Source organism: Gallinula chloropus (genome assembly GCF_964237585.1).
Source record: "Gallinula chloropus genome assembly, chromosome: 3".
NCBI classification, from domain to species: Eukaryota; Metazoa; Chordata; class Aves; order Gruiformes; family Rallidae; genus Gallinula; species Gallinula chloropus.
In genome coordinates this window covers 115456741-115479233 of record NC_140087.1, presented here as the reverse complement: position 1 = coordinate 115479233, position 22493 = coordinate 115456741, and the positions used below count along the sequence as shown (strand labels likewise).

At 44.5% G+C, this 22493-nt stretch overlaps 1 protein-coding gene across 1 annotated transcript in view; it reads left to right on the top strand.

Annotated features, from left to right (window-relative positions):
- Positions 1-22030, top strand: part of ITSN2 (intersectin 2) — a gene marked incomplete at its 5' end in the record, with an annotated part of 87353 nt that extends 65323 nt beyond the window's left edge. Inside the window, 12 exons of the mRNA XM_084261175.1 lie at positions 487-678; positions 13753-13874; positions 14630-14736; positions 15373-15556; positions 16340-16438; positions 16611-16778; positions 17575-17787; positions 18497-18618; positions 19315-19397; positions 19561-19644; positions 19949-20122; positions 21649-22030. Of these exons, the coding sequence (XP_084117301.1) occupies positions 487-678; positions 13753-13874; positions 14630-14736; positions 15373-15556; positions 16340-16438; positions 16611-16778; positions 17575-17787; positions 18497-18618; positions 19315-19397; positions 19561-19644; positions 19949-20122; positions 21649-21806 (1706 nt within the window). The 3' untranslated portion in view covers positions 21807-22030. The remainder of the gene's footprint in view (positions 1-486; positions 679-13752; positions 13875-14629; positions 14737-15372; positions 15557-16339; positions 16439-16610; positions 16779-17574; positions 17788-18496; positions 18619-19314; positions 19398-19560; positions 19645-19948; positions 20123-21648) is intronic.
- Positions 22031-22493: the final 463 nt, after the last annotated feature.

The following is a 22493-nucleotide window of genomic DNA, read 5'->3' as shown; positions in this document are numbered from 1 at the left end:
GTCCCTTCCAACCCAGACCAGTCTATGATTCTGTGATTACAACAGCTTCCTGGTTATAACTGGACAAAGCTTCCCTTTGACCACGCTAGCCCTTCACAGCCACCTAATGCCGTTTCCTCTGCCTTTGCTATGTTTTTCTCACAAATATCAGCTCTAAGATAATCAGACTCATTTTCTGAGCCAGTAAAAGAGAGAAGCACACTTGATTGTATTTTAAAAGATTTAGATCAGTGAGTTCAACTGAATCAATTTTCTGTGTAAGTGCATAGATAGAAAGTAGAAATAAAGATGATTGCCTGGCCCAGTTTAAAAGTAGTAAAAGAAGAGGGAGGACAGTTCCACGTCACAGCCAGACCATGTGGCATTCCTTCCTTATGTAACAGTATGTGAAATTGTTGTTTCTTTCCTGTGGTTATGTAAAACACTCCGAAAACAGTCTTAATACTTGTGTAACAGTGTTCTGCTATTTTTGGGTTTTCTTCCTAGTGTGTCAGGTGATAGCAATGTACGATTACATGGCAAACAATGAAGATGAGCTCAGTTTCTCCAAAGGGCAACTTATTAATGTACTGAACAAAGATGATGCTGACTGGTGGCAAGGAGAAATCAACGGTGTGACAGGTCTCTTCCCCTCAAACTACGTGAAGATGACCACAGATTCCGACCCAAGTCAGCAGTGTAAGCAAATTTCATTTATTTTAATCAATTTTGTTACTTTATTTCCAAAGTGTGTTGCTGCTGTTCTGCTTTGTGTTTAGAATTTGGAGTTCCAGGCATCAGCTGAATTTACTGGTACTTTTAAGTACTCTTTCTTTAAATGCTTTGCTATAGTACTAAGTACTTTAAATATATTTCTATTTAACCTACAACCAGCACATTACTCAACCAGCCAGTGTGTAAATAGTAGAAGTGCTATTATGAGGTAAAATATTACATCAGGTAGGTGTTCCCTTCCACTGAAGGTGCTGGTGTTTGATAACTGCCACTGACAGTGGCATACCCTGCTCCATTATAGAACTTCAATAAGTTTTGTAACATGCAAAAAAAGTGCCTGATATAGTGTCTTTAGCTTATATTTAAACTATTTATCATTAAAGTAACCATAGAAAGGATAGGGAAAAGATTCTAGCGTTAGCAAGTGATCTATCCTATGGTAAATACCCTGCTGCCAGCAATCCAGCTCTCATCCAGTTCTGGAAACAAGATACGTATCAAAACGCAGGTTAAGCTGAAAATTGTCAGCAGCATGCTGAGAACTGAATGCCAGAACATACACCTCTCTGACAGTGAGATTTTTTCTCAGCCTTTTTCACACATAAGCACAGTAAAGGTTTCTGGCATCTCTCCCTACACCTTGTTTGTTTGGCCTCTCTCCCCAGAGAAAATTAGCACCGTTGTTACTCCCTCAGGTTTTCATCCTGGTGCACTGTGATTAAACCAGCTTTCATATCAACCCACGATGTGACTGGGGTTGAGAACATATCTTAATGCAGACCTTGCTCCTTTGACTTAACAAGCCTTGTCCCTTCCTTCTTTTCCCCTAAGCATCATTTGTAGTTTTCTTGGTACAAAATCACGCATCCAGATGCCTGGCTGAGGTAGATTCTTACTAGCCCATGGCTAGCATGTCAGACCAGTTTGTGCTTAAGGTTTGATCAGCAGAGTCATGTTCTTACAGAGGAATTCAGTGACTTGATAGTGAAAGTACAGCTTGGGCTGGAAAGTTAAAATATTTTCCCTGGGTAGCTTTATACAGTGCCTGGGTAAAATACAGTATGCACCATTCCTGAGGCTCTGTTCTTGGCTAAATTACAGCTGTGCCCACATTTTTAACACATTGATTTTATTTTTTTTTTTACATCCTCCAGCTGGTGTGGCTGTGATGTCAAAACCCTCTTTAAATTGCACTTAATACTCTTTTGTTTAGGCATACCTAAATCGTTAAAATTATCATTGGAAAGTTTTTCCTTGTGCTTTTGTTTAAATAGAGATAAGAATGAGCATGGAGTAAATCCAAGTGGGCTTGAAAATGAAGATTCTGGCTGTGTATTAAAACTTTCTGCAGTTGCAGAAGTGACAGATCCCAGCTTACCACACTGGCAGTGTTTCTGTTTAGAGTTATGTACCTGAGTGTAGTAAGTGTAAGGTGATTACACATACTGCTGCTTTCCAGCAAAACCAGCACTAAGATGTAACTGGAAGCAGTTGATAAGACAATTAAGTTTCTCTCACTGCTTGCAGGTATGTCATCAGGCTGGGTTTTTCTCCAATTCCAGTGTTGTGGAGTAAAAATGCTTCCCCTCCACGTCACATTGTGGCTGTGCAAACAGAATTTCCCTTTGAAAGGACACTGTCAGAGGTCAGCCACCACTTGGTCATTTTTACATTGTGCCCAAGCTTTTGGCTAAGAAATAGTATGTTTGCTATGAAGCAGCTCTGCTGGTGCATAGTTAACAAAGGCTACTTGTTGATGGATGAAGAGTATGTTGAATTTTTCTTAAAAGAAGAAATCCCTGAACATTTCAAATAAGCTGGTTTGTGTGTCAGTTTTGTGCTGGGATTTGCCACTTTTTTGTGATATTAAACCATAGGCATCTGTAAACTTCTGCTTAAGCAGGGAAAATCCTGCTGAAAGTCCAGAGCCTGCTCAAAACCAACACAGCTTGTTAGTTCAAGCGCAGCATTGTGCAAATATCATTACCCAGATCTCCCCTGGGCTGCTCTTGTGCGGTGCGAAGTCTGAGCTAGCAAGTGGCATTAGCAGTGAGCTAGTGCCCTGCCACTCTCCTGTAACCAGAGGAATGTTTCAGTATGTGCTGGTGGAACTTCCAAACTTTGCTTGGATTTCCTTAGCATATTTTTTGGTCTTATATATAAATATAGTGGAGAAACTATAGCTAGTATTCTTGTGAGTCACTAAGGAGCTGTGATGTGGGCCACCGAAATGTTGATGTGGCCCTCTAGGGACCAGCTTGGAGATAGGACAGAAGTGTAAAATGCATTATTATATTTTAATAAGAGTTGTTAATCTGAGCAGTGTTTCTGTTGAAGAACAGCAGCTTCTCCCACCGTCTCTTCTAGATGGCCAGATGTAATGAAAAGGTATTTGAGGTGTTTGAAAGGGAGCAGGCAGATTTGGTTTACTCAAATAGTTTTGCTGCTTAGGAAAATTCTGCTTTTTCCTCAGATTTAAACTCTGTTACGTGGACCACCTTTGTACCCAGAGTTCTGCCTGTGACTCACTAGTTGTAGCTGTAATGGCAAACTTCCCTAGCATGGAAGGAACTTTGGTCAGTGAGATGTTTCTTCTCTTGAGCTGCTGAAACAGCTATCTGGACAGACTAAGCTGTACAGACACGATCACAGTTCTTGTTGGTGTAGCTGCACATCCTGGCACAGTGAGAAGAGAAAAGAAATCAATGAAAGGTGTCACAGGGCTGTCAGCAGGTCCTGTACGTACAGCCCGGTGATTGCAGAGCACAGAGTACTTGTACACTCAGTGACCTCGGGGATGGTTCGACTTACTCATGTTTTACTGACACTTTAATAGCCCTTATTCTAATATTTGCACAGCATTCATCATAAAGAATAAGTAAGGCACACATGACGCTTCAGAATACAATAGTTATAGATTTAAAGGAATATGCTTAATCTCATGTTCTTTGTTGAGTGTTTGCTCAGCTGTTCGGGGTCAGACCTTCTGTGTGTTGCTGGTACCTAAGATGTGTCTACCAGTTTTTCTTCCTGTTCTTCCCAAAGGGTGTGGAAGGCAGGGTAGGCATGTGCACTTCTAGCTTTACAGTTCTTCCCAATGGCCTGGTCTGGAGAGGATTTTGATACCTCAGCCAGTCTTTGTCTGCCTTAAACAGTTGCTCTTAAAAACTGGTTCTCTTCCTATTTGTTGGCTTCTTTAGCAAGACAGCTTTTCTTGTCATCTTATCCACGGGACCGATCTGAGCCTTGTCCTTGTGCTTTCCTCAGTTGTACCTCAGGTGGAGGCAAGACATACGTTCGAGCTACATCAGCATACTTGGTTGCTGGATGTCTCTTAGAGTTGGACATCTGCTTGTCTCTGAGATGTTCTTGCTAAGGGCCGGGCAACTCAACTTGGTGGACATACCTGTGTTCAGTGTGCAGAGGCTTCTAGCTCATCTTACCTGAGGTCTCTCGTCTCCCTTTGTGAGACTGATCTTTCACAGAGCTGAACACTGTACCAGTTCTTTTCACTCTGTGTGTGTAGTTACTGTTTCTGTTCACTCTTTTCATAGCCCAGCATTGCTGCAGTTCCTTGGGCATCTGAGTTACTTCTTCAGGTGCTTAGATGTGAGCTCCAGGTAGTCCTCGTAGCCTGATAGGCATCTTCTTCCCCCACATAAACCCACCTGCTTTGCCTTGGGCTGATGCTGTGGCAAAATTTGGTTAGTCTGCGGAGAGAGGATCTGTTCCAAGTCCCTTCTTGCCACTCATACGGCAACGGTGTGAATTTCCTTAGGTACAATCTTCATGCTTGTGCTATACCACTAGATCTAGATCTACCTAATTTCTTTTTCCTCCCCAAGACACTTAGGAGACATGAGGCAAGTCCTGTCCTTTCAACAAGGATCTGTTTTTCAAGATGTGCATCTCCATGCACAAAGATCATTAGTAATTCCTGTCCCCCACTGTCTAATGCATGAAGCTGACCAAGCTCCAGGAGTGTCCAGGGTGGAAAAACAACTTCTGAACTTGCTCGTGGCAGGTGCATTTCTGTGTCTGTTTATGGACTGTGTGTTTTAAAGTTCTCTAGTTATTGCCAAGCAACTTCCTTAAATGATTATGGAGTAAGAGTTCATGGCTTTGAGGTGTTGCATGCTGCAGGTCCACATTCATTTTTAACACATGAAGATTACTGATGAATTCTAAGATTTCACTCAGCAGCTTCAGAATGTTACCCCTTCACCAAGGACCAAATACCAAGTCAATCGCTTAGTTCGTGGTGAGGTAGTAACTGTGTATTTTGAAAGCTGTTTGGTGAATGTCAGTCAGGTTGGTTAAGCTTTCAGATTGAAATCCTGGGGTGCGGAATAGTTTCCGCATCGCCCACAAAGTGTGTGAAGCTGCAGCCCGTGTCATACATCTGCCTTTAACCTGACTTTGGAGCACCTCTTACAGACTGTGCAGACGTTGGCTTTTGATGAGTGTATCGAGTGATGTGGTACTTCCTCCTTCCTACTGCTAGAGACAAGGTTTCATTTCTTCTCAGGCTTCAAACAGAGTCAGGCAAGTTAATTTGTATGTGCCGGTATGAATACACTCCAAGGAGGCTTTTCTTTACGAGTTTAGCTTTGGTCTGATTTTCTAATGTCTCATTACAAGTTTCTCAGGAGAAACCCCAGCTTTGTTGAAACCTCATAGAATTTTGCTGTTGCCTTTAAAAACCCCAAACCTTTAGGGTTTGACCATGTGTTGTTGAGTCTACGTAACAGAAGCTGTCTGTGGGAACAAACTTTCTTCCTCAAATGAATCAGCTCCAAGAGTCTCAGAGTCAGTGATGGCTGGTGGCAAGTACATATAAAACTCTGTGTGTTTATAAATATGAAGTTGCAAGAGTAGAAGCTCAGGATGTCTGTTTTCAGAAAGTTGAATGTTAGTCATTCCTTTCTGACCCTTTTGGTGTTGTGTTGTCTTTGTCCATAGAACTCATAAGTTTCACTCTTCAAGTTTATGTTCATTTTATCCTTCATTTTTTTTTTTGTTTTTGTTTTTTTTAGGACCCAATGTTGTCTTCCAGTGTGAAAGCACCTCAGAGACCCACTATCCGAGTTTGACTGTAGCGTGGAGGCAGGGTGGCCAGCCCCGCTCACGTATCTCTGACACAATCCTTTTGCTTCGTTTGAACGTTAGATCCAGTCAAGAAATTAGGGTTTTTTTGTGGGTTTTCTTATCATCTACAGTTACAGTTGATTTGTAAAAGCAGAAAGGATAGTGGGTCTTTGTGTGGCTTTCACTGCTGTTCATTCTTGTTTCCTTTAGCATTTTTCTTTGGTATTGATAACCGTAGATCATTAGCATGCATATCAAGTTATCGTTTGCATGGTGGGATTGCAGACACACAAAGACCCACTATTTGCACAGTTTATGTGAGCTGTTTTGAATGGGCAGTTGTGTTCCTTTAATGGTGTAATGTACGTACTTTGCAGAATTAAAATGTTTGCTGATTACTGTTTCTGATGGACTTGATTCAGTCTCTTACCTATTGAGCTTTTAAATTGGTGGCCTACAAGGCTCCTCCAGAAAACAAACCCTACCTGTCTCTGCTGCTGGTAGTCACTGTGATTGCAAACCTGCTACGAGATCTAAGGTTTAGATCTGGTGCAGTCCATCCAGCCTTTAATACCCTTTTCAACAGGGGAAGGACCCATTAAGCACGCAGTGGAGGATGGTTTAATGTTTTAACTTCCTCCACGGTAGTGCTATGGCAGGAATTCAGGTTGTTTTGGCTCAGTAGCCTATCCCTAAACAACTTCCTTCCTTGAAATCCTTTATTCCAATAATTAATGTTTGCTTTCAGTTTTAGCAGACATGTGCTAGTTCCTGCAGTATATGCTCATACAGACTCCCCCTGCCCCTTTCCTTCATTGAATAGTTACCGGTACTGAATGGGGTTTTTATCTGTCTGTGACTTCACCTATGACCTGAAAGCTGCTGCTCTTCTTTCTGTTCCATAAACGAGCAGCCTGATACAGAGGTAACCTCTGTGAAGAGATGTTGCCAGAAAAGAAACACTAACAGATACCTGCAGCTGAAGGCAGAGCATTTGGGTTTGAAAATGGAACTGTACCCCTCCCTGGTTATGAGTTTGGGGGTGGGAGGGACCAGGACTTCAGGACTGTAACTCTGATACCCCTTCAAACAAAAGGATTAACTTAACAGCAGAGTACTTGTCTGACTGAATACTTCTGCACTCCTGTAACAGCAGGAGAGATGTAGTAGACACAGTATTTAATTTAGTTGGGTTCCTGAACTTGGTTACGAAACAGCAAAGGTCACTTATGCAATCAGAAATGTTTACAAAGCGCTGTTTGTTTACTATATGCATATATATATATCAAAATGAATGTTGTGAAGGTACTATCAGGAAAAGGTTAGTCCAGTTGCAGAGCTGTAAAAGCCTTTCCCCAGAATTTCTATAGAAAGAGTGGGATGTTATGTATTTAAGAAACTTCATCAAATAATGTAGATGTGCCCTGGAGTTGAGAGATGTACCTTTTGTGCAATACAGATTACAGCAATGTGCCTGCGTAAAACTACGAGTGGATTTTTATTCTGGATGTATTTTGTCTACACTGGTATTTTGCTATAGAATGAAATCATGTGACTGTGGGCAGGTAATGTGCTAGACAGTTCCTCAAGTATTCTAGCTGACTTAATTCCCTTATGAATTTACATTTAAAGCATTTCTACTAAAATATGCTAATCACCCTGACTTGCCTTCTCTGAATTTCTGACTTTGAAAGCCTGTTTATTACAGGCTGCAGCGTGTTGTGCTACACCAGTGGCATCAAGCAGTCACTTGCTTGATGTCTAATAATTTGGTGATGTTATAAATTGTCCCATTTCTAAAAGGCACTATTAACCCCTGGGGTTGGTGCCAAACTGACTTCCCAGTGTTCAGTGACAGTTTTCCTTGAAAGCCAAATTCATACTAATTGTCTTTAAAATAAATGAAGAGCAACTTCACATCCCACCTGGGCTATTGTAGGCGATGGTTACATGGCGTTTTCCAAACCCAGCTGGCATTCCTTCCCATTTATTAGAGATTAGGGTGCTAGGAGGTCAAGTTGCACAGGAGTAGTGTGCAATACATAGTGGGGTGATTAGATACAAGCATCAAGGACTGAAACAGCTGCCCCTCGGAGCCAATGAGTATGATTCCTACGAAACCTTTTGCCTCTTGTGGTTACCGTTTCATGTTTCAGTGTTATCCAAGCACACTCCAAATTCCCTAACTGTAACAACAACCTAATAATACACCCTGATTGCAAGAGGTGTAGTCCCTGCATTCAGTATTTCTCTCTACTGCAAAAGCCTGCCTGACAAAGCTGGCACACAATCCTGAGAGCTCTGCTCTCCTTCCCGCGCTGGTGCAGGAAGAACTGTGTATATACATCAGATCACTGGTAGGAAGGACTGGTGTGGGTGTATTTAAGGCCACATTATTTTAATATAATGTTCTATACCAGTTTCAATCAGACTTTTTCTCTCAAATATGTCACTTTTTCTCTGGCTGTGTGCAATCCACTCCCTTGTTGATAAAAATCCAGAGTTGGGGTCAGTTGATATCCCAGCCAGCCAAGTAAAACTGATTGAAAAAGGTTGGCTTGGGAGCTAAGGACAAGGTGGAAAATAGAGTTATTTGTTGACCTGATGGTCCCCAGTGAAGAGTCCAGAGCCTCAGCATTGCTCAGAGCTGACAAGATGAAGCCAAGCAGGAAAGCAAAGTAACATGTTGCCTGCAGCATAGTAGTTGCTTAATACTGTTTCCCAGGGAATAGGGGCCACGGTGTAATTGGGGGTGAGAATGTGCTGAAAGGGCACAAGATCAGGTACTGAAACACTTCCTAATTTTACAACCATCTAGTTTGTAAAATGGCCTAACGACCTACAAGAGCTTAGTTTACAGAGTTCCCCATCCAGCAGCCAGATCCCTGCAGGAAAGTTGTGCCACCTCCGAGACCTGTTTGCATGGCTGGGGTGTGCGAGTAGTCAGTGCTCATGAAAGGCTGTGACAGCATCTGATGTGCTAGTGTAATGTCAGTGATGCTGATGTCACAGGTAGGAGTAGGGACAGCATAAAGCTCCATCCAAAAAGTTACACACTAATAGCTGAAACATCTCTTGCCCGTCACTGAATATTTATGCTGTCTCGATGCTTGGTCAGATCATATCCCTGTGTGGTTTTCTTGAGTTGGGTTGAAAACACCTGTAAATACGTCTCTTTGTAGGAGTTCATCCTGTAGTAGCGTTGGGAGCTGCTACGGGGCCACGCTACTTTAATGTCATGAACTAATAAAACTGCTGCATCATGGTGTGTGCTGCCTTAAAATCTCTTTTGTGGTTCTTCTCAAGCTAGAGTGCTAATGTTTGAGGATGATCGTTAAGACATGCAAATGCAGGCTGTGCTTAGCATGCAGCAATTGTTCACCTTTGTTTCTGAACAAAGTTGTAAGATAACTATGCAAATGTATTTTATTAAAGGGACGCATAAAAAGATCTAGTTTGTCTGTTGTGGTGTGGTTTTTTTCTAGCTGGGGAGGGTAATTTCTCACCTGAATAGCTGGGTATGAGCATCGAGTTACCTAGCTCTGTGACAGAGAGACTTCAGTTTGCTTTCTGCCTCTTGAAAATTGTATCATAAATTCCTTCTGTTGTGGGAAAGGGAGTACACTGCATTTTCTGATTAGGGAGATGGGGTAAACATTTTTGTTATGTTTCCCAGGGCCTGATGAAAACCAACTTTCCCATGGCACCAAACGTCGTGGATTAGCTTCTTACCCAGGTTTCAGTAGGCACAGCAGCTGCTGACAGCAAACAGCAGCGGTGACAGGAGCACCTTGCAAGACAATTACCCACATGTGTGTGAAATGGCTGCAGGTGACATCCCGTGGTACCATTAGTCTGTTCTCTGGCTGCACTACAGGGACTATTTTAATACCAGCCCACGGTGCTTAAAGTGAGATGCAGCCTTTCTGTGGTAGCCTGGGAAAACAGAGGTAGGCTAATGCCAGCCAAAAAAACCCTTATCTGCTTTTTCCAGCTGTATCAGCTGGCTTGAAGTAAAAAAAAACCCAACCCCAAACCCACCAAAAAATCCCACACCCCTGAAACTCCCCCAACCTTAAACAAAACAAGCTATTGCTTTACCCATGCAGTGTATGTAGGTCACCTCTAACCATAAAGTCTTCACTGGTGACCCAAAGTAGTGATGCTTCTGGTATAGACAAATCCTTCAGGGCAAGTGCTTGAGCTGATGCTCCAGGCTTAAGATGACTTTCCAAAGCTGCCACTTTTAATGTGCTTTGTTCATTAAGTGGGGAAGTTCACTGGGGACAGGGACAGAGCACTCGGTGTCTGAGCAGAGCTGGGTATCTTTGAAAGCCTTTTATCCATCTCTTTTTACATCAGGTCTCTGGAATCAGCTTTTACGTGAAGCATTTTAATTAATTTCCCCTTTTTAACACAGAAAAAATGGATTTATTTTTCTTCTTTTTTCTTTTTTCTCTTCTTTTTTTTTTCTTTTTTCTTCTTTTTTCTTAAGTGCGGATAGACTCACTCATCTTTCTTTCCTTGGAGGGTTTCTTTTCATCCAAAAGTGTCATAGTTCCCCTTGTACGTTCTCAAATCCAAAATACATCAGTAACTGGAAATGTTTTCTGTCCCAGCCCTCTCTGTGTTTTTCAGGCCTTTGAATCTCCTGCAGAGTAGAACATCTTTTGACTGTGGAACTTGGTCATTTTTCGTGCAGGATTAGTTATGTTACTTGGAAGAAAATATTTCTTAGAATCATAGAGTCATTGAACATGTAAGGTTGGAAAGGACATTGAAAGGCCATCTAGTCTGACCCTCCTGCAGTAAGCAGGGACATCTTCAATAGAACAGGTCGCTCAGAGCCCCATCAAGCCTGACCCTGAATATCTCCAGGGATGGGGCCTCCACCACCTCTCTGGGCAGCCTGTTCCAGTGATCCACCACCCTCATAGTGAAGAACTTGCTCAGGTATATTTGGAGAGGGAAGTATAATTTTAACCCTCACTTTAGAAACTGGGATTTCCTGTTTTGAATCTCTCCAGCTTGTTTGTCCCAGCCCCTGCGATGCAGGTGCTTCCTTGTCTTGGAGAGCAGGGTCCCTCAGAAAAGGTACCACAGCTGGAGTAGGCATCCCAAGGGTGCCAGACCCCCACTGCTTGCTCCCTCAGATGTGGTTCTCGGGTTGGGGGGAGCCAGGTCATGCCCCAGACTGTCCGAACAGCTCTCTGTGGAAGAGGCAAGCTCTTGCCCTCCAAAGGTAACATAAACCTCTTACCTAGATAACAGAGAACACTGAGGTTCCCCTTCAGGCACTCCCCAAAATATCACTGCTTTTCCTTCTCTGTGTGAGGAGCTTGGGATGAGGCTTCACCAGACAGACACCAACCCAAGGGCTTTCTGCTGCCAAAATAGACAGTTACCCTGTGCATTCCCAGCCACAAAGCTAGCTGGGAGTTATTGGTTTCTTTTTCTCCTTCTGGATCTATTTGATGTCAGGGTGTGAGCTGGGAGTCAGAGAAGTGCCAGAAGTGATGCAAGGAAAGGAGGGAGCAGGAATGTGGGAGGGGGGTGGGTAGAAATACAGGTCCAGCCCTTCTGTACTGGTGACGCCACGGTTCCTATGGCCTCTTCGGGAGCGCGTTGGCAAAAGCACTTACTTAGGTTGTTCCACTCTCTCTCATTGGTCTTTTCCTTTCAGATCCAAATGCCTGAATTCACCCTCTCAAATCAGTTGGCTGGTTTGTGTGCTGTATTTTTATGTTGGTATCATCAGAACTACAAAATTTGGGGTGCTTTCACGGGTGCCTGTTGAAATATAAACCAGGGCTTCTTTGTTCATCCCAAAAACACAAGGTTGGTGCAGGAGCCAGTTAAATTAACAGCATTTTTCTGTCTGATAGTGAGCTCATGAATCTGGTTTAGGTGCATAAGAAAAGGCCTGTTTTGCTTCCAGTGTTTGCTGCAACTTTAGACAGCATGAGACAGGCACAAGTCTGAGCCTGTGGCTTGTCCCAGCAGCTGCAATAGAAACGAACAGCCGCAGGAGCTTCAGTCGCCCTGCGGTAGGAGAACCACGTGGTCAAAGCTGAGGCTACCAAATCCCAACAAGTAAAGTCTGGTTACTGTGCAAGCTGTGTTATCTGGTTCCTGTGTTACCATAACATTGTATGTCTCAGGGACCAGGCAGGCCTCAGCTCAGTCCTGTACAGACTGGAGAATGATGCTAGAATCCAGAAGTAGCATGCGAGATGGATTGAGATGCCAAACTTCAGAGGAATCAATTTGATCTGAAACTTTACTCCTTCTTCTCATCTAATTTTGGCAGGACTGTAACTTTGGGAATAACTGAAGGTCAGAAGCAGCGTTCTATGAGATCAAAAGTGCTGCAATCCCAGATCTCATCATATAAACTGGCATTTTTTTCAAGTCTTGTCAGAAAGCTTGAGACCTCTGATCCTCCTTGGGGGTACAAAACAGAACTGAGAAGTCCTGGTTTTACATCCAGCTGTTTGTTGCTTTTGCTGTTTTACTTCCTTGTGTCATGCAAACAGTTTCCCTGTTAGAATATTTTGAATGGTACAATGAAACTTCCTCTGACAAGTGTGTCTCCTTTGCTGAAGGACACTGCTCCTTCACAGCAGCTCGAAGCCTGTCCAGCAGGATGTGCACAAGCCTGTGAGGTTCCCATTAGGTCACTGTTACAACTTCAGCCAAATATTTAGTGTTTCTTGGGGGTTTTCCTGCAAAAAATATTTATTACCATCTCGTTTTTGTTTGATTATTTATGACAGCCTTCCCATAAACAGATGGATACATTGAAGAGACTAGAATGAGGTCACTCTGGTGTCCTAGATGTGTTAGGGGATGAGGGAGATGCAGCCTTTAGTGCTGTTGGTCACGCTGCCTTCCACAACACCTCTCCCAAACTTTCAGAAAGTGGCGTTCCCCTGGAAATGCTGGATCTCAAGGAGTCCCTGCAGATGTCCTTTCTGCTGTCCTGCAAAATCCACGGCTCACGCCGCATTGAAATCTGATGCCATCACACCAAGTGATGGATGTATGATTCACTTCCCCCTCTGCCCCACCACTTTGCGGTACTCCGCTGGCGAGCAGAGGGATCAGCCTGGGTTTCTGTGCTCTCCTTTACCCATCTAAACAGACAACACTGCTGTGGCTTTACCACTCTTCGACTGAGTTACTACATTTCAGGCGTTGTTGTCCTGGTTACCTGCTTCGGTAAAGAAGCATCAGTGTGAAGCTGCACGGTCTGTGTGTTGCTACAGAAACCTGGGGTTTGTGTCACTGAACGTCTCTCTGTTCCTCTGCATGACTTTATTCACTCTTACTTGTTGAATAAAAATAATTCAACGTATTTCAGGCTCATTTTGTTTCTAAACAAGAGGAAAAGTTGTGTAACTTCACCGTTGCAACTGTGAGGTTACACAACTATAACACAACGCGGTGTAACTTTACAAATTGGTACTGGTGGCTCATATCATCAGTGAGTAACTGAGGCAGAGTACTTCAGAAACAGGGGGAAGATTAAAGGTGTGAGGTCATATGTCACTTCCAGACATGTTATAGGTAACTCTTATCTCACAAAAGACATTGCACCAGGTAGGAGGAAGTCAGAGTTTCAAAACAGTATGGCAGAAAAGGAGAAGAGAGGAGAAAAACCATGAGACACGTGGAGTGGCAGGGAGCCAGGAATTCCCATTCTGCATCGAGGTGCAAGAACAAGGGATGTTTGAAGAAATAAAAAAGGTGACAGACTAAAAAAGGGTATCAAAGGGGGAGAGGGGCCAATCACTACATCACTTTAAACCTGCTGCTGCTGGGGAGGGGTTTTTTAAAGCGATCCACTGTGTATATAGTCCGACCCGCAGCCGGGTGTGTGTTGATGCAGGTTTGTTAATTCATCTGATGGCCTGAGTGGCATCTAAACTGCTGGCTTGCTTCTCCTAGGGTGTGCTGATCTCCAGAGCCTTGACACCATGCAGCCGATGGAAAGGAAGAGGCAGGGCTACATTCACGAGCTCATTCAGACAGAAGAACGGTATATGGACGATCTTCAGCTCGTCTTAGAGGTGAGATGTCTTGGAGGTGAAATGCGCTGGGGAGCAGAACATCTCTGTCCCGCTGAAGGGCGGCAATAAAGGGGTTCTTGCGAGTTGTGAGAAGCTGGAGGCAGAAAGCGAGGTTGTGTCAGAGGATGTGTCAGCACCTCCCTTTCTAGCACAGGTTACGTGGTCATCCACGGGGCCAAAACATCACGTTGTGAAAGCCACCACCTCACAAGGACCTTCCTGCTCTCTAAATCCTGTGCTTAGGTGTTTGGGCTCAGCATACAGGTACAGGGCTGGCGAGGAGTCCAGCAGAGCCACACAGGCTCATGGCAGAAGTTGTATAAGCACCATAAATATTTATTGCCATTGGTTTTATTTCTGGAAGCAAGACCACCTCCCCAGGCAGGGTGGGAACTGGCCACCGTTAGGTGGTCTTGGGCAGCTGACTTGACCTCTCTGTGTAAAAGAGAGATCTGTGTGTGAAGTGTGATGTGTAATTTGTGTAGCATGGGAATGTTCTGCTGAACAGTCACCCCGCAGGTCCCAGTGCTTCTCCCTGCTTCACCAGTGATGATGCTGGTGTCAGAATGAGGTCACACGCCTTGGAAAAGTGTCAGCAGCTGTCACAATTGCTAGTAAGGGATTGCTTTCAATTGCTCCTGAGAAGCTGGACGCTGAGCATTCAGAAAAAAACACAACCACTGCTAGGCTGAACAGGAGGTTGAGCTGCTTTTGTCTCTGAAGAACTGCTCCCCTTTCTGGTCTTGTGACTGTAGGTGTTCCAGAAGCCGATGGCTGATTCGGGCTGTCTCATGGAAGGAGAAATGGGGATGATCTTTGTTAACTGGAAGGAGCTCATCATGTCAAATACAAAGTTGCTGAAGTAAGTACTCACCCATGTTTTTTTGTTTTCCTGTTCATCTTTATTCTCCTGTTCCTTTTCCCAGGAAGTTTCCTGATTTTACAGTAAGGGTTTCTGTCCTTGTGGGCTGCTCCCTGTGCATGCATTCAGAACAGCTGCGTGCATTCAGCCTGCCTCACAAAGGAGTTGTTAGGAGAGAGAGGGCAATAAATAGCAAGAACAGGTGCACATTTGTGATAGCATCTCAGACACAGAGCCTGCACAAAAGCACGTGCAGGGGAGGCTTCCTCCCAGCTTTCTGCAAAGCAACCTCCTGTTCTCTAAAAATAAACTCTGGAGAGACAAAGCAGTCAGTAATTCCTTGAAATAGGATGCTGGCTGAATGTAGAGATCAATGCCGATTGTCCCAGAAACCTCAAAGGAGAGTCTCAGTCCCACAGACCCCATCAGGTAGATCCCTCAGCTCAGCCCATTGTGCTGGTGTCTTCCTGGGGTCCAGGCTGGAGCCTACATCGCCTGGAAGCCCCAGCACCGCTGGAGAGGATTCCCCTTGCAGGCCTGCATTCTTTCAGGGATGGATTGTGTAAGGATCTTGGTTTGGGCCTTGCAGACTCAGCAGCAAAGTTGTATGGTGATTTTTCTTTTCCCCCTCTTCAGAGCCTTGCGAGTGCGTAAGAAAACAGGAGGAGAAAAAATGCCAGTGCAGATGATTGGGGACATCTTGGCAGCAGAGCTCTCTCACATGCAGGCCTACATTCGGTTCTGCAGCTGCCAGCTTAACGGAGCTTCGCTGCTGCAGCAGAAAACGGATGAAGATGCTGATTTCAAAGACTACTTAAAGGTATCTTCTTCAGTAGCTTTTGTGCCTTCTCCTTTCCTCAATGATAGGAGCTCGTCTAACCAACATTGGCTGGGTCAGAGTAAAATCTTGCAAAAACAGCTAAGAACTTTCCAAGGGGTATTTATATGTCAGCCATAGCTAACACTGTGTGCTTTTCATTTATAAACCTGTCATTCTCTAGAGCTAATTTATGACTCTGGTTCCCATTCCATTCCTCGTTACTTCAGTGCAATCTTAACCCTACAAAACTATGGTGCCAGTGTCAGCACCTTCCCAAAAATTCACGCTGTCAGAAGGGGTAAGAGTCTGTGGAGTTGAAATAAAAAAGCTGTTCTGAATCTGTAGGGTGTGCAGTGGGGCTGACTGGTGAGGCTGCAGCTGGGGCCAGAGGTTTGCTGTGAGCTGCAGCTGATGTGGTGGCTTTGAAGCCATGAAAAGAGAAACAACTGGAACTGTTGACATCAGACATTTGTTTTTTCCATTTGGTTGGTTTTTTTTACCTGAGTGGAGCCTGAAATGTCAGAATAAAAGCTGGGGTGGTTTTGAATGTAAAGATTCTGCATGGACAGTGATCACACAGGTTACACCAGCAAAGCATGTGAGCACAATGGCAGCGCCAGTGTCACTGTTTGTTCTAGATACAAGTATTGTTTGCTTACCCAAAAATCCCAGACTTCTTGGAATGCCTGGAAAAATGAATCTGATCAGTTTTCAGAGCGGTGAGGCAACTGTTTCTTGATGAGTAATGTGATGTCTCTGTTAAATCTCTGGGTTACACCATAGAAACTTGCCTTGGACCCTCGCTGCAAAGGAATGCCCCTCTCCAGCTTCCTCCTGAAACCTATGCAACGAATAACCCGCTACCCTCTGATCATAAAGAGTGTGAGTACCCTAAACAAGGTTTTGGCAGTGAATGCTTTTGAGTTTGATTTCAATAGCAAAAGCAAAAAAAACCTTTGTCATTTTATGGGGATTTCTGTGAGAGCGCAGAGGAGCAGTACCAGTGCTTACCTCTCTCTTTATCTTGTTTTCTCACCTTTTTGCTCCATACCAGATTCTAGAGAACACTCCAGAAAATCACCCCGATCACAGTAACCTCAAGCTCGCCTTGGAGCGTGCGGAGGAGCTGTGCTCTCAAGTCAACGAAGGGGTGCGAGAGAAGGAGAACTCCGACAGGCTGGAATGGATACAGTCCCACGTCCAGTGTGAAGGTCTTGCAGAGGTAGCTGCGTATGGCAGAGACTTTTCTGAGCTGGGGGAGGTGCGGGGGATCCGGGCTCACATCTGTTACTGGAACATGATCCAACTGCTGAGCTCTGGCAGAGAAGCTCATACTGAATTCTGCTCGCAGCTGTAGAGCGATGGATGAGCCCTTGTTTCGCATGATTTGGGCAGGGGGGGAATCTCAGTTTGTCACCTTAAAGCTGGTACCTTTTGAATGTTCAGTGAACAGAAATACTCTCAACCTCTGAAGTTCTGCTCATGCTGCCCCTGGGTTAAGTCAGGTGTTACTTACTTAGAGTGTGTTTCCCAGGGTTTTCCTTCAGGCAGAAAGGGCACAGAAGCCCTCGCTGCCAGATCTTCAAAGGTATGTGGGGCTCAGGCTCCTATAGCTTTCAGGTCAGCCTTCAAAGTGAGGTGTTAGGACAGTTCTTCACTGGGAGCCACAGCTTGGCAGGCCCAGAAGGTCTGTCCTAGCTTCGTCACCTAATTGAGTACCCGTAAGGGGTGACTCTGCAGGTTCTTCCTGAACTCTGGGAAGTGTCTATGAGATAAATGCCTTCATCCAGTCAGACCCATGTGTTTGTTGTTGGTAAGGCTTACATCTGCTTTAAGTTGGGAGCAGTGCTGATACCGTGGCAGATCAGAAACCACTTCCCTTCTCTTCATTTGTAACCAAACTCATTACACAAAACAGAAGGGCGTTTTGAGCAGCTTGAGCAATCTACACTGAGAAGAGGAGCTGGAAGTGATGCCTGCATTAACTTGCTGTCACTAATGGGTTTTGTCTCTCCTAGCAACCAGTGTTCAACTCCCTCACGAACTGCTTGGGACCCCGGAAGCTCCTGCACAGTGGCAAGCTGTACAAGGCCAAGAGCAGTAAGGAGCTGTACGGCTTCCTTTTCAATGACTTCCTCCTGCTCACCTACATGGTTAAACAGTTCGTCTCTTCTGGCTCCGATAAACTCTTCAGCCCCAAATCCAACTCCCAGTTCAAAATGTACAAAATGGTGAGTGAACCAAGGCGCTTGGTGGGGATGTTGATGCAGCCAGACCTGGCTTCTGATGAGGAATGCTGTTCTGCCTGCTGGGATTATCCGCCTGGCTGATCTGATCTTTTACCATCATAGGGGCACGATCTGGCAGCCAACATGCATGAATGCCATTGGCTTAATCCCTAGAAAAGGGAAGGCTTCTGTGTCTTGCTTTACTAGACACTTCTGTCCACTTTGGGGTAGAAGGTCAAGAAATAACATCGTCCATGAGTGGGATATTCAGAAGCAGAAGCCTTGGTTAAGCTTGCATCTCTTCTTACATCCCCAGGAAAATACCTGTCCTTTAGAAAACAGTAAAAGGTGCAAAACTTTAGTCTGAGTCCACATGGTGCATGTTGTCAAAATAACGGAGCTGGGGAGATAACTTTAAGTATCAGGGCTGCTTTCTGACAGGGAACCTGAGAGATTCCCAGGATTTCCAAGCTCTACACTGCAGCTCCACTTACACAGTTCTGCCCTGTTCAAAAGCATCTTCATCAGACTGGGGGTTGTTGCCAGCATAGTTTTTCTCTCCATCCTTTCTCACATGGGTGAACTGATTGTTTGTCCTTTGTCCTATGACTTTCATTTTCCCCACAGTAGAACAATGAATTTAAAGATCCCTGTAGCGGTTTCACTCAGGGCCAGGGTGACTCTGCCACAGTGATGTTTGCTTTCCTTTCAGCCTGTTTTCCTTAATGAAGTCCTGGTGAAACTGCCCACCGACCCTTCAAGCGATGAGCCAGTTTTCCACATATCACACATTGACAGAGTTTACACACTCAAAACTGACAACATTAATGAGCGGTGAGTAGTGAAAATGCAGGTCTGAGCTTAACCTGATTGGGGCTGTAGCCTGTTCCCAGTGAGCAGATAAGGGGGTCTCAGAGTTCAAGAACAGGGTTTGGTCTCCCAGTCAGGAAATAAATTAATTTGACTCCTATTTAAATTGCGTTTTTTGTCTGATTTTGTTCTGCTTGTGTGGGAGCTCCTGCAGTGGAATCCAGTCACATCTGCTCCTCGATGTTACAGTTGTATAGAACAGTTCAGGGCTGCAAATTCCAGCATCCCACAGGTCTTTCCCTTTATAAGCTGCCTAGGGGGGCTGTGGAGTCTTCTACTCTGGAGATATTCAAGACCTATCTGGACACCTGCCTGTGCAACCTGTCCTAAGGAACCTGCTTTGGCAGGGGGGTTGGACTCGATGATCTCTTGAGGTCCCTTCCAACCCCTACAATTCTGTGATTCCCCAGCCCCTAATGTGACCCAGCAGCCTTTAATAAAACAGCAGCTCCACCGTCATTTTTTTTAGGCTGATGTGGAAATGTGGCATAAGACTAAATCCGAGGACTCCATCACTTCAGTTCTTAAACTAACTGGATTTGTGATGCCTCTGAAACCCAGTGGGTAAAGAAATAGCAAAAGAGATTGGGGCAGAGTTGCTGGTATTGAGGTATTTCCTGCCTGTGGTATGACCCTGACCATAGGGCTTACTCTTTGCAGCACTGCCTGGGTCCAGAAAATCAAAGCAGCATCAGAGCAGTACATTGAAACCGAGAAGAAGAAACGTGAAAAGGCTTATCAAGGTACCTGCTGAGTTCTGTATTTCCCTCTCATCCACCTGGACACATGGTCAGGGCCTTTCCCAGCAGCAACCACAGTTGTCTATGTACAATCTCCCCCTTCAGATCTACTGCCAGTTCTTATGGCTGCGACCCACCCGTTAATTTCTGGCTTCTTTGTTCCCAGCTCGCTCGCAGAAGACCTCAGGAATAGGGCGCTTGATGGTGCATGTGATCGAAGCAACAGAGCTCAAGGCCTGTAAGCCCAATGGTAAGTGAAGGAAATGGTGTTGAATCACTTTTATTCCTTTTATATCACTTTTTTCTACACCTCTGGAAAGGCTTGTGGACTGTGGTGGTTTGTAGCTTTGTGCATTCAGCTACAGCTCCTGAAAAATCAGCTGTTTCTCAGTCTCAGAGGACTGAGGGAAGAACCAGCTGTGCTGCTCTAGGATATAGGGCTTGCCTGACCCACGTCTTCTGGACTGCAGCACTGATGGGTGTCCAGGCAGCCCCCAGATGGGGAGGAAGGTTTATGCACTGCAGAGGTGTTTCACTACTTGTTCTGTGCTTAGGGAAGAGCAACCCATATTGTGAAATCAGCATGGGCTCCCAGAGCTACACTACAAGGACCCTGCAGGACACCCTGAACCCCAAGTGGAACTTCAACTGCCAGTTCTTCATTAAGGACCTCTATCAGGATGTCCTGTGTATCACCATGTTTGACAGAGATCAGTTCTCACCCGATGGTAAGTGTGAACACGTGTTTTAGGAAAACAGTGGGGTTTTAGGACTTGGTGTACAGAGCTCCACACCAGCAGTTCCAAGAGCCTGTAGGTGCGATGATTGCTTCCCAAAAAATGTTGTAACAACAATGCCCTCAGTAGCCCTCCAGAGCCAGCAGCTCAGGCAGTCAGATTTGATCCTACTCTGGCTTTTGTAGCAGCCAAAATGATTATTTTGAGACAGGGACAGTAAAAGCAGAAGTTTTTCTCTCTCACTGTAGGTGATGCCCCAAATTAAGATGCTGGGTTGTATTTGCACAGTGACAGCTTGGTACACATTTATTTTTCACCTGGAAACCAAGCATATTTTGGCAGTCAGTAGCTTCTGGTACCCTTTAAAAGGTGAAGTGCTTTTTCAGGGCTCTGACACACAGTTGATGATTTCAGATTTGCATGGTACTGCCTCAGCCTGAGTTGCCCTGTGAGTAACTATAGCTCAGTCTTTTCTCCTGTGAGGTAATGTGACTTTGTATCTCCCCACTGGACAGCTGAGCCTGGTTGTTTTCAGTTCATGGTCAGTTTTTAAAGCACCCACATACACAAAGATGTTTGTTTATGAAATGGCTACAGAGGGTGTGTAATTTCTAAACGTGACTGTAGCCCTCAGAGTGCCAGTTGTTGTTCAAGGGCACTGTTCTGCTGAAAAGGATGGCACATAAGCCTAATTAAAAGTTGGCTGAGCCCAAATAGTTGATTTTTTTTTTCTTGTTGTAGCACCGCAGCTGACTTGTAAACAGGTTCCATCACTTAACGCTGACCTGCCAGCTCTAAGGCAGGAGAACATTTGAAATTGGAGGGCAAATCCTATGAGGAGCAGCTGAGGGAGCTGGGGATGTTTAGCCTGGAGAAGAGGAGGCTGAGGGGAGACCTTATCACCACCTACAGTTACCTAACAGGAGGTTGTAGAGAGGTGGGCGATGGTCTCTTCAGACAGGTGACAGGAGATGGGACAAGGGGAAATGGCACAAAGCTGCACCAGGGCAGGGTCAGATTAGGTGTTAGGATAAAATTCTTCACTGAAAGAGTTGTCAGGGTCTGAAACAGGCTGCCCAGGGAGGTGGTTGAGTCACCAACCCTGGATGTGTTTACAAAAAGAGTAGATGAGGTACTTAGGGGTATGGTTTATCGCAGACAGGAATGGTTGGACTCGGTGATCTTAAAGGTCTTTTCCAACCTTGTGATTCTGTGATTCTGTGAAATTGTGTTTCTGAAAGGGAACTGTATTTTTAAAGCCCTTAGATCAAACTGTGACATAAAAGCATGCTTTCCATCCTAATTCTGTGGGATTTTTTTGTCTTCTAAAAAGACCCTTTTCTGTCACTGCTGGCTGATGTACACAGGGCTGAGAGCTGCTCAAACAGGAAGCTTGGGAGCAACGCTCTGGAACTGAATACGCACTGTGCAGCACTGCTGCTTCATCTGCCACTTTCAGATTTTTTCTAAGCTTAATCTCTTTGCTTAATGAACTTTCTTACTAATCTTCCCAACAGATTTTTTGGGTCGCACTGAAATTCCAGTAGCAAAAATCAGAACTGAACAAGAAAGCAAAGGCCCCACGACGAAACACTTGCTGCTGCATGAAGTTCCAACAGGCGAAGTCTGGGTCCGTTTTGACCTGCAGCTCTTTGACCAGAAAACACTCCTCTAAGACAACTTTATTCTTTATTTATGAAGGAAAATGGAAGCCAACAGCCTGAACCTTTTTTTTTTTTTGTGAAAGACTTCTTGTGGCCACGCTGGTTATTAAGCAAGAGTTCCTGCTGCTTACATATTTCCTCTTAGTTACTGGTTGCGTTTACTTCCTTGCGGTGTTCAAAGTTGTTGTTGATCTATGCAAAGACAAATGTTACTGTATATTCAATACTGTAGCTCAGTGCCTTTTTATTGTGTTGGAACACGTTGGGTTTAGATGCCAATGTTTCCATTTTCAGGGCTGTGGAGAGTGTGAAGTAGAAATGTGGCATCAAGGCGTCTGCATATTTTACCACTTAGTCTAATGTATAGACTGAGGAATGGTTTAGCTCAGCACTAGAATCATTCCATTTGAAACCTGAAAAGTGATATCCACTGGAATCTTCCCCTCTCAGGACGATAGTTTTAAAGATAAAATGCTGAAGAAGCCTTAGCACTGGAGAGCCAGTCTCCGACATACTGTATATCCCTTAAGAATCAAGCGTAGTTCTTTACTTGACTTAGTTCTGCACTGAAATCAGTAGCTCCTACTTGATTTTTCTTTCTGCTTTGGTTTGATTCATCATTCTCTGCTGAGACAATGTGGTGGTGAAGAATAACTAGAAAAAAAAATATTTTAAATACTGTGACCCACACTAATGTG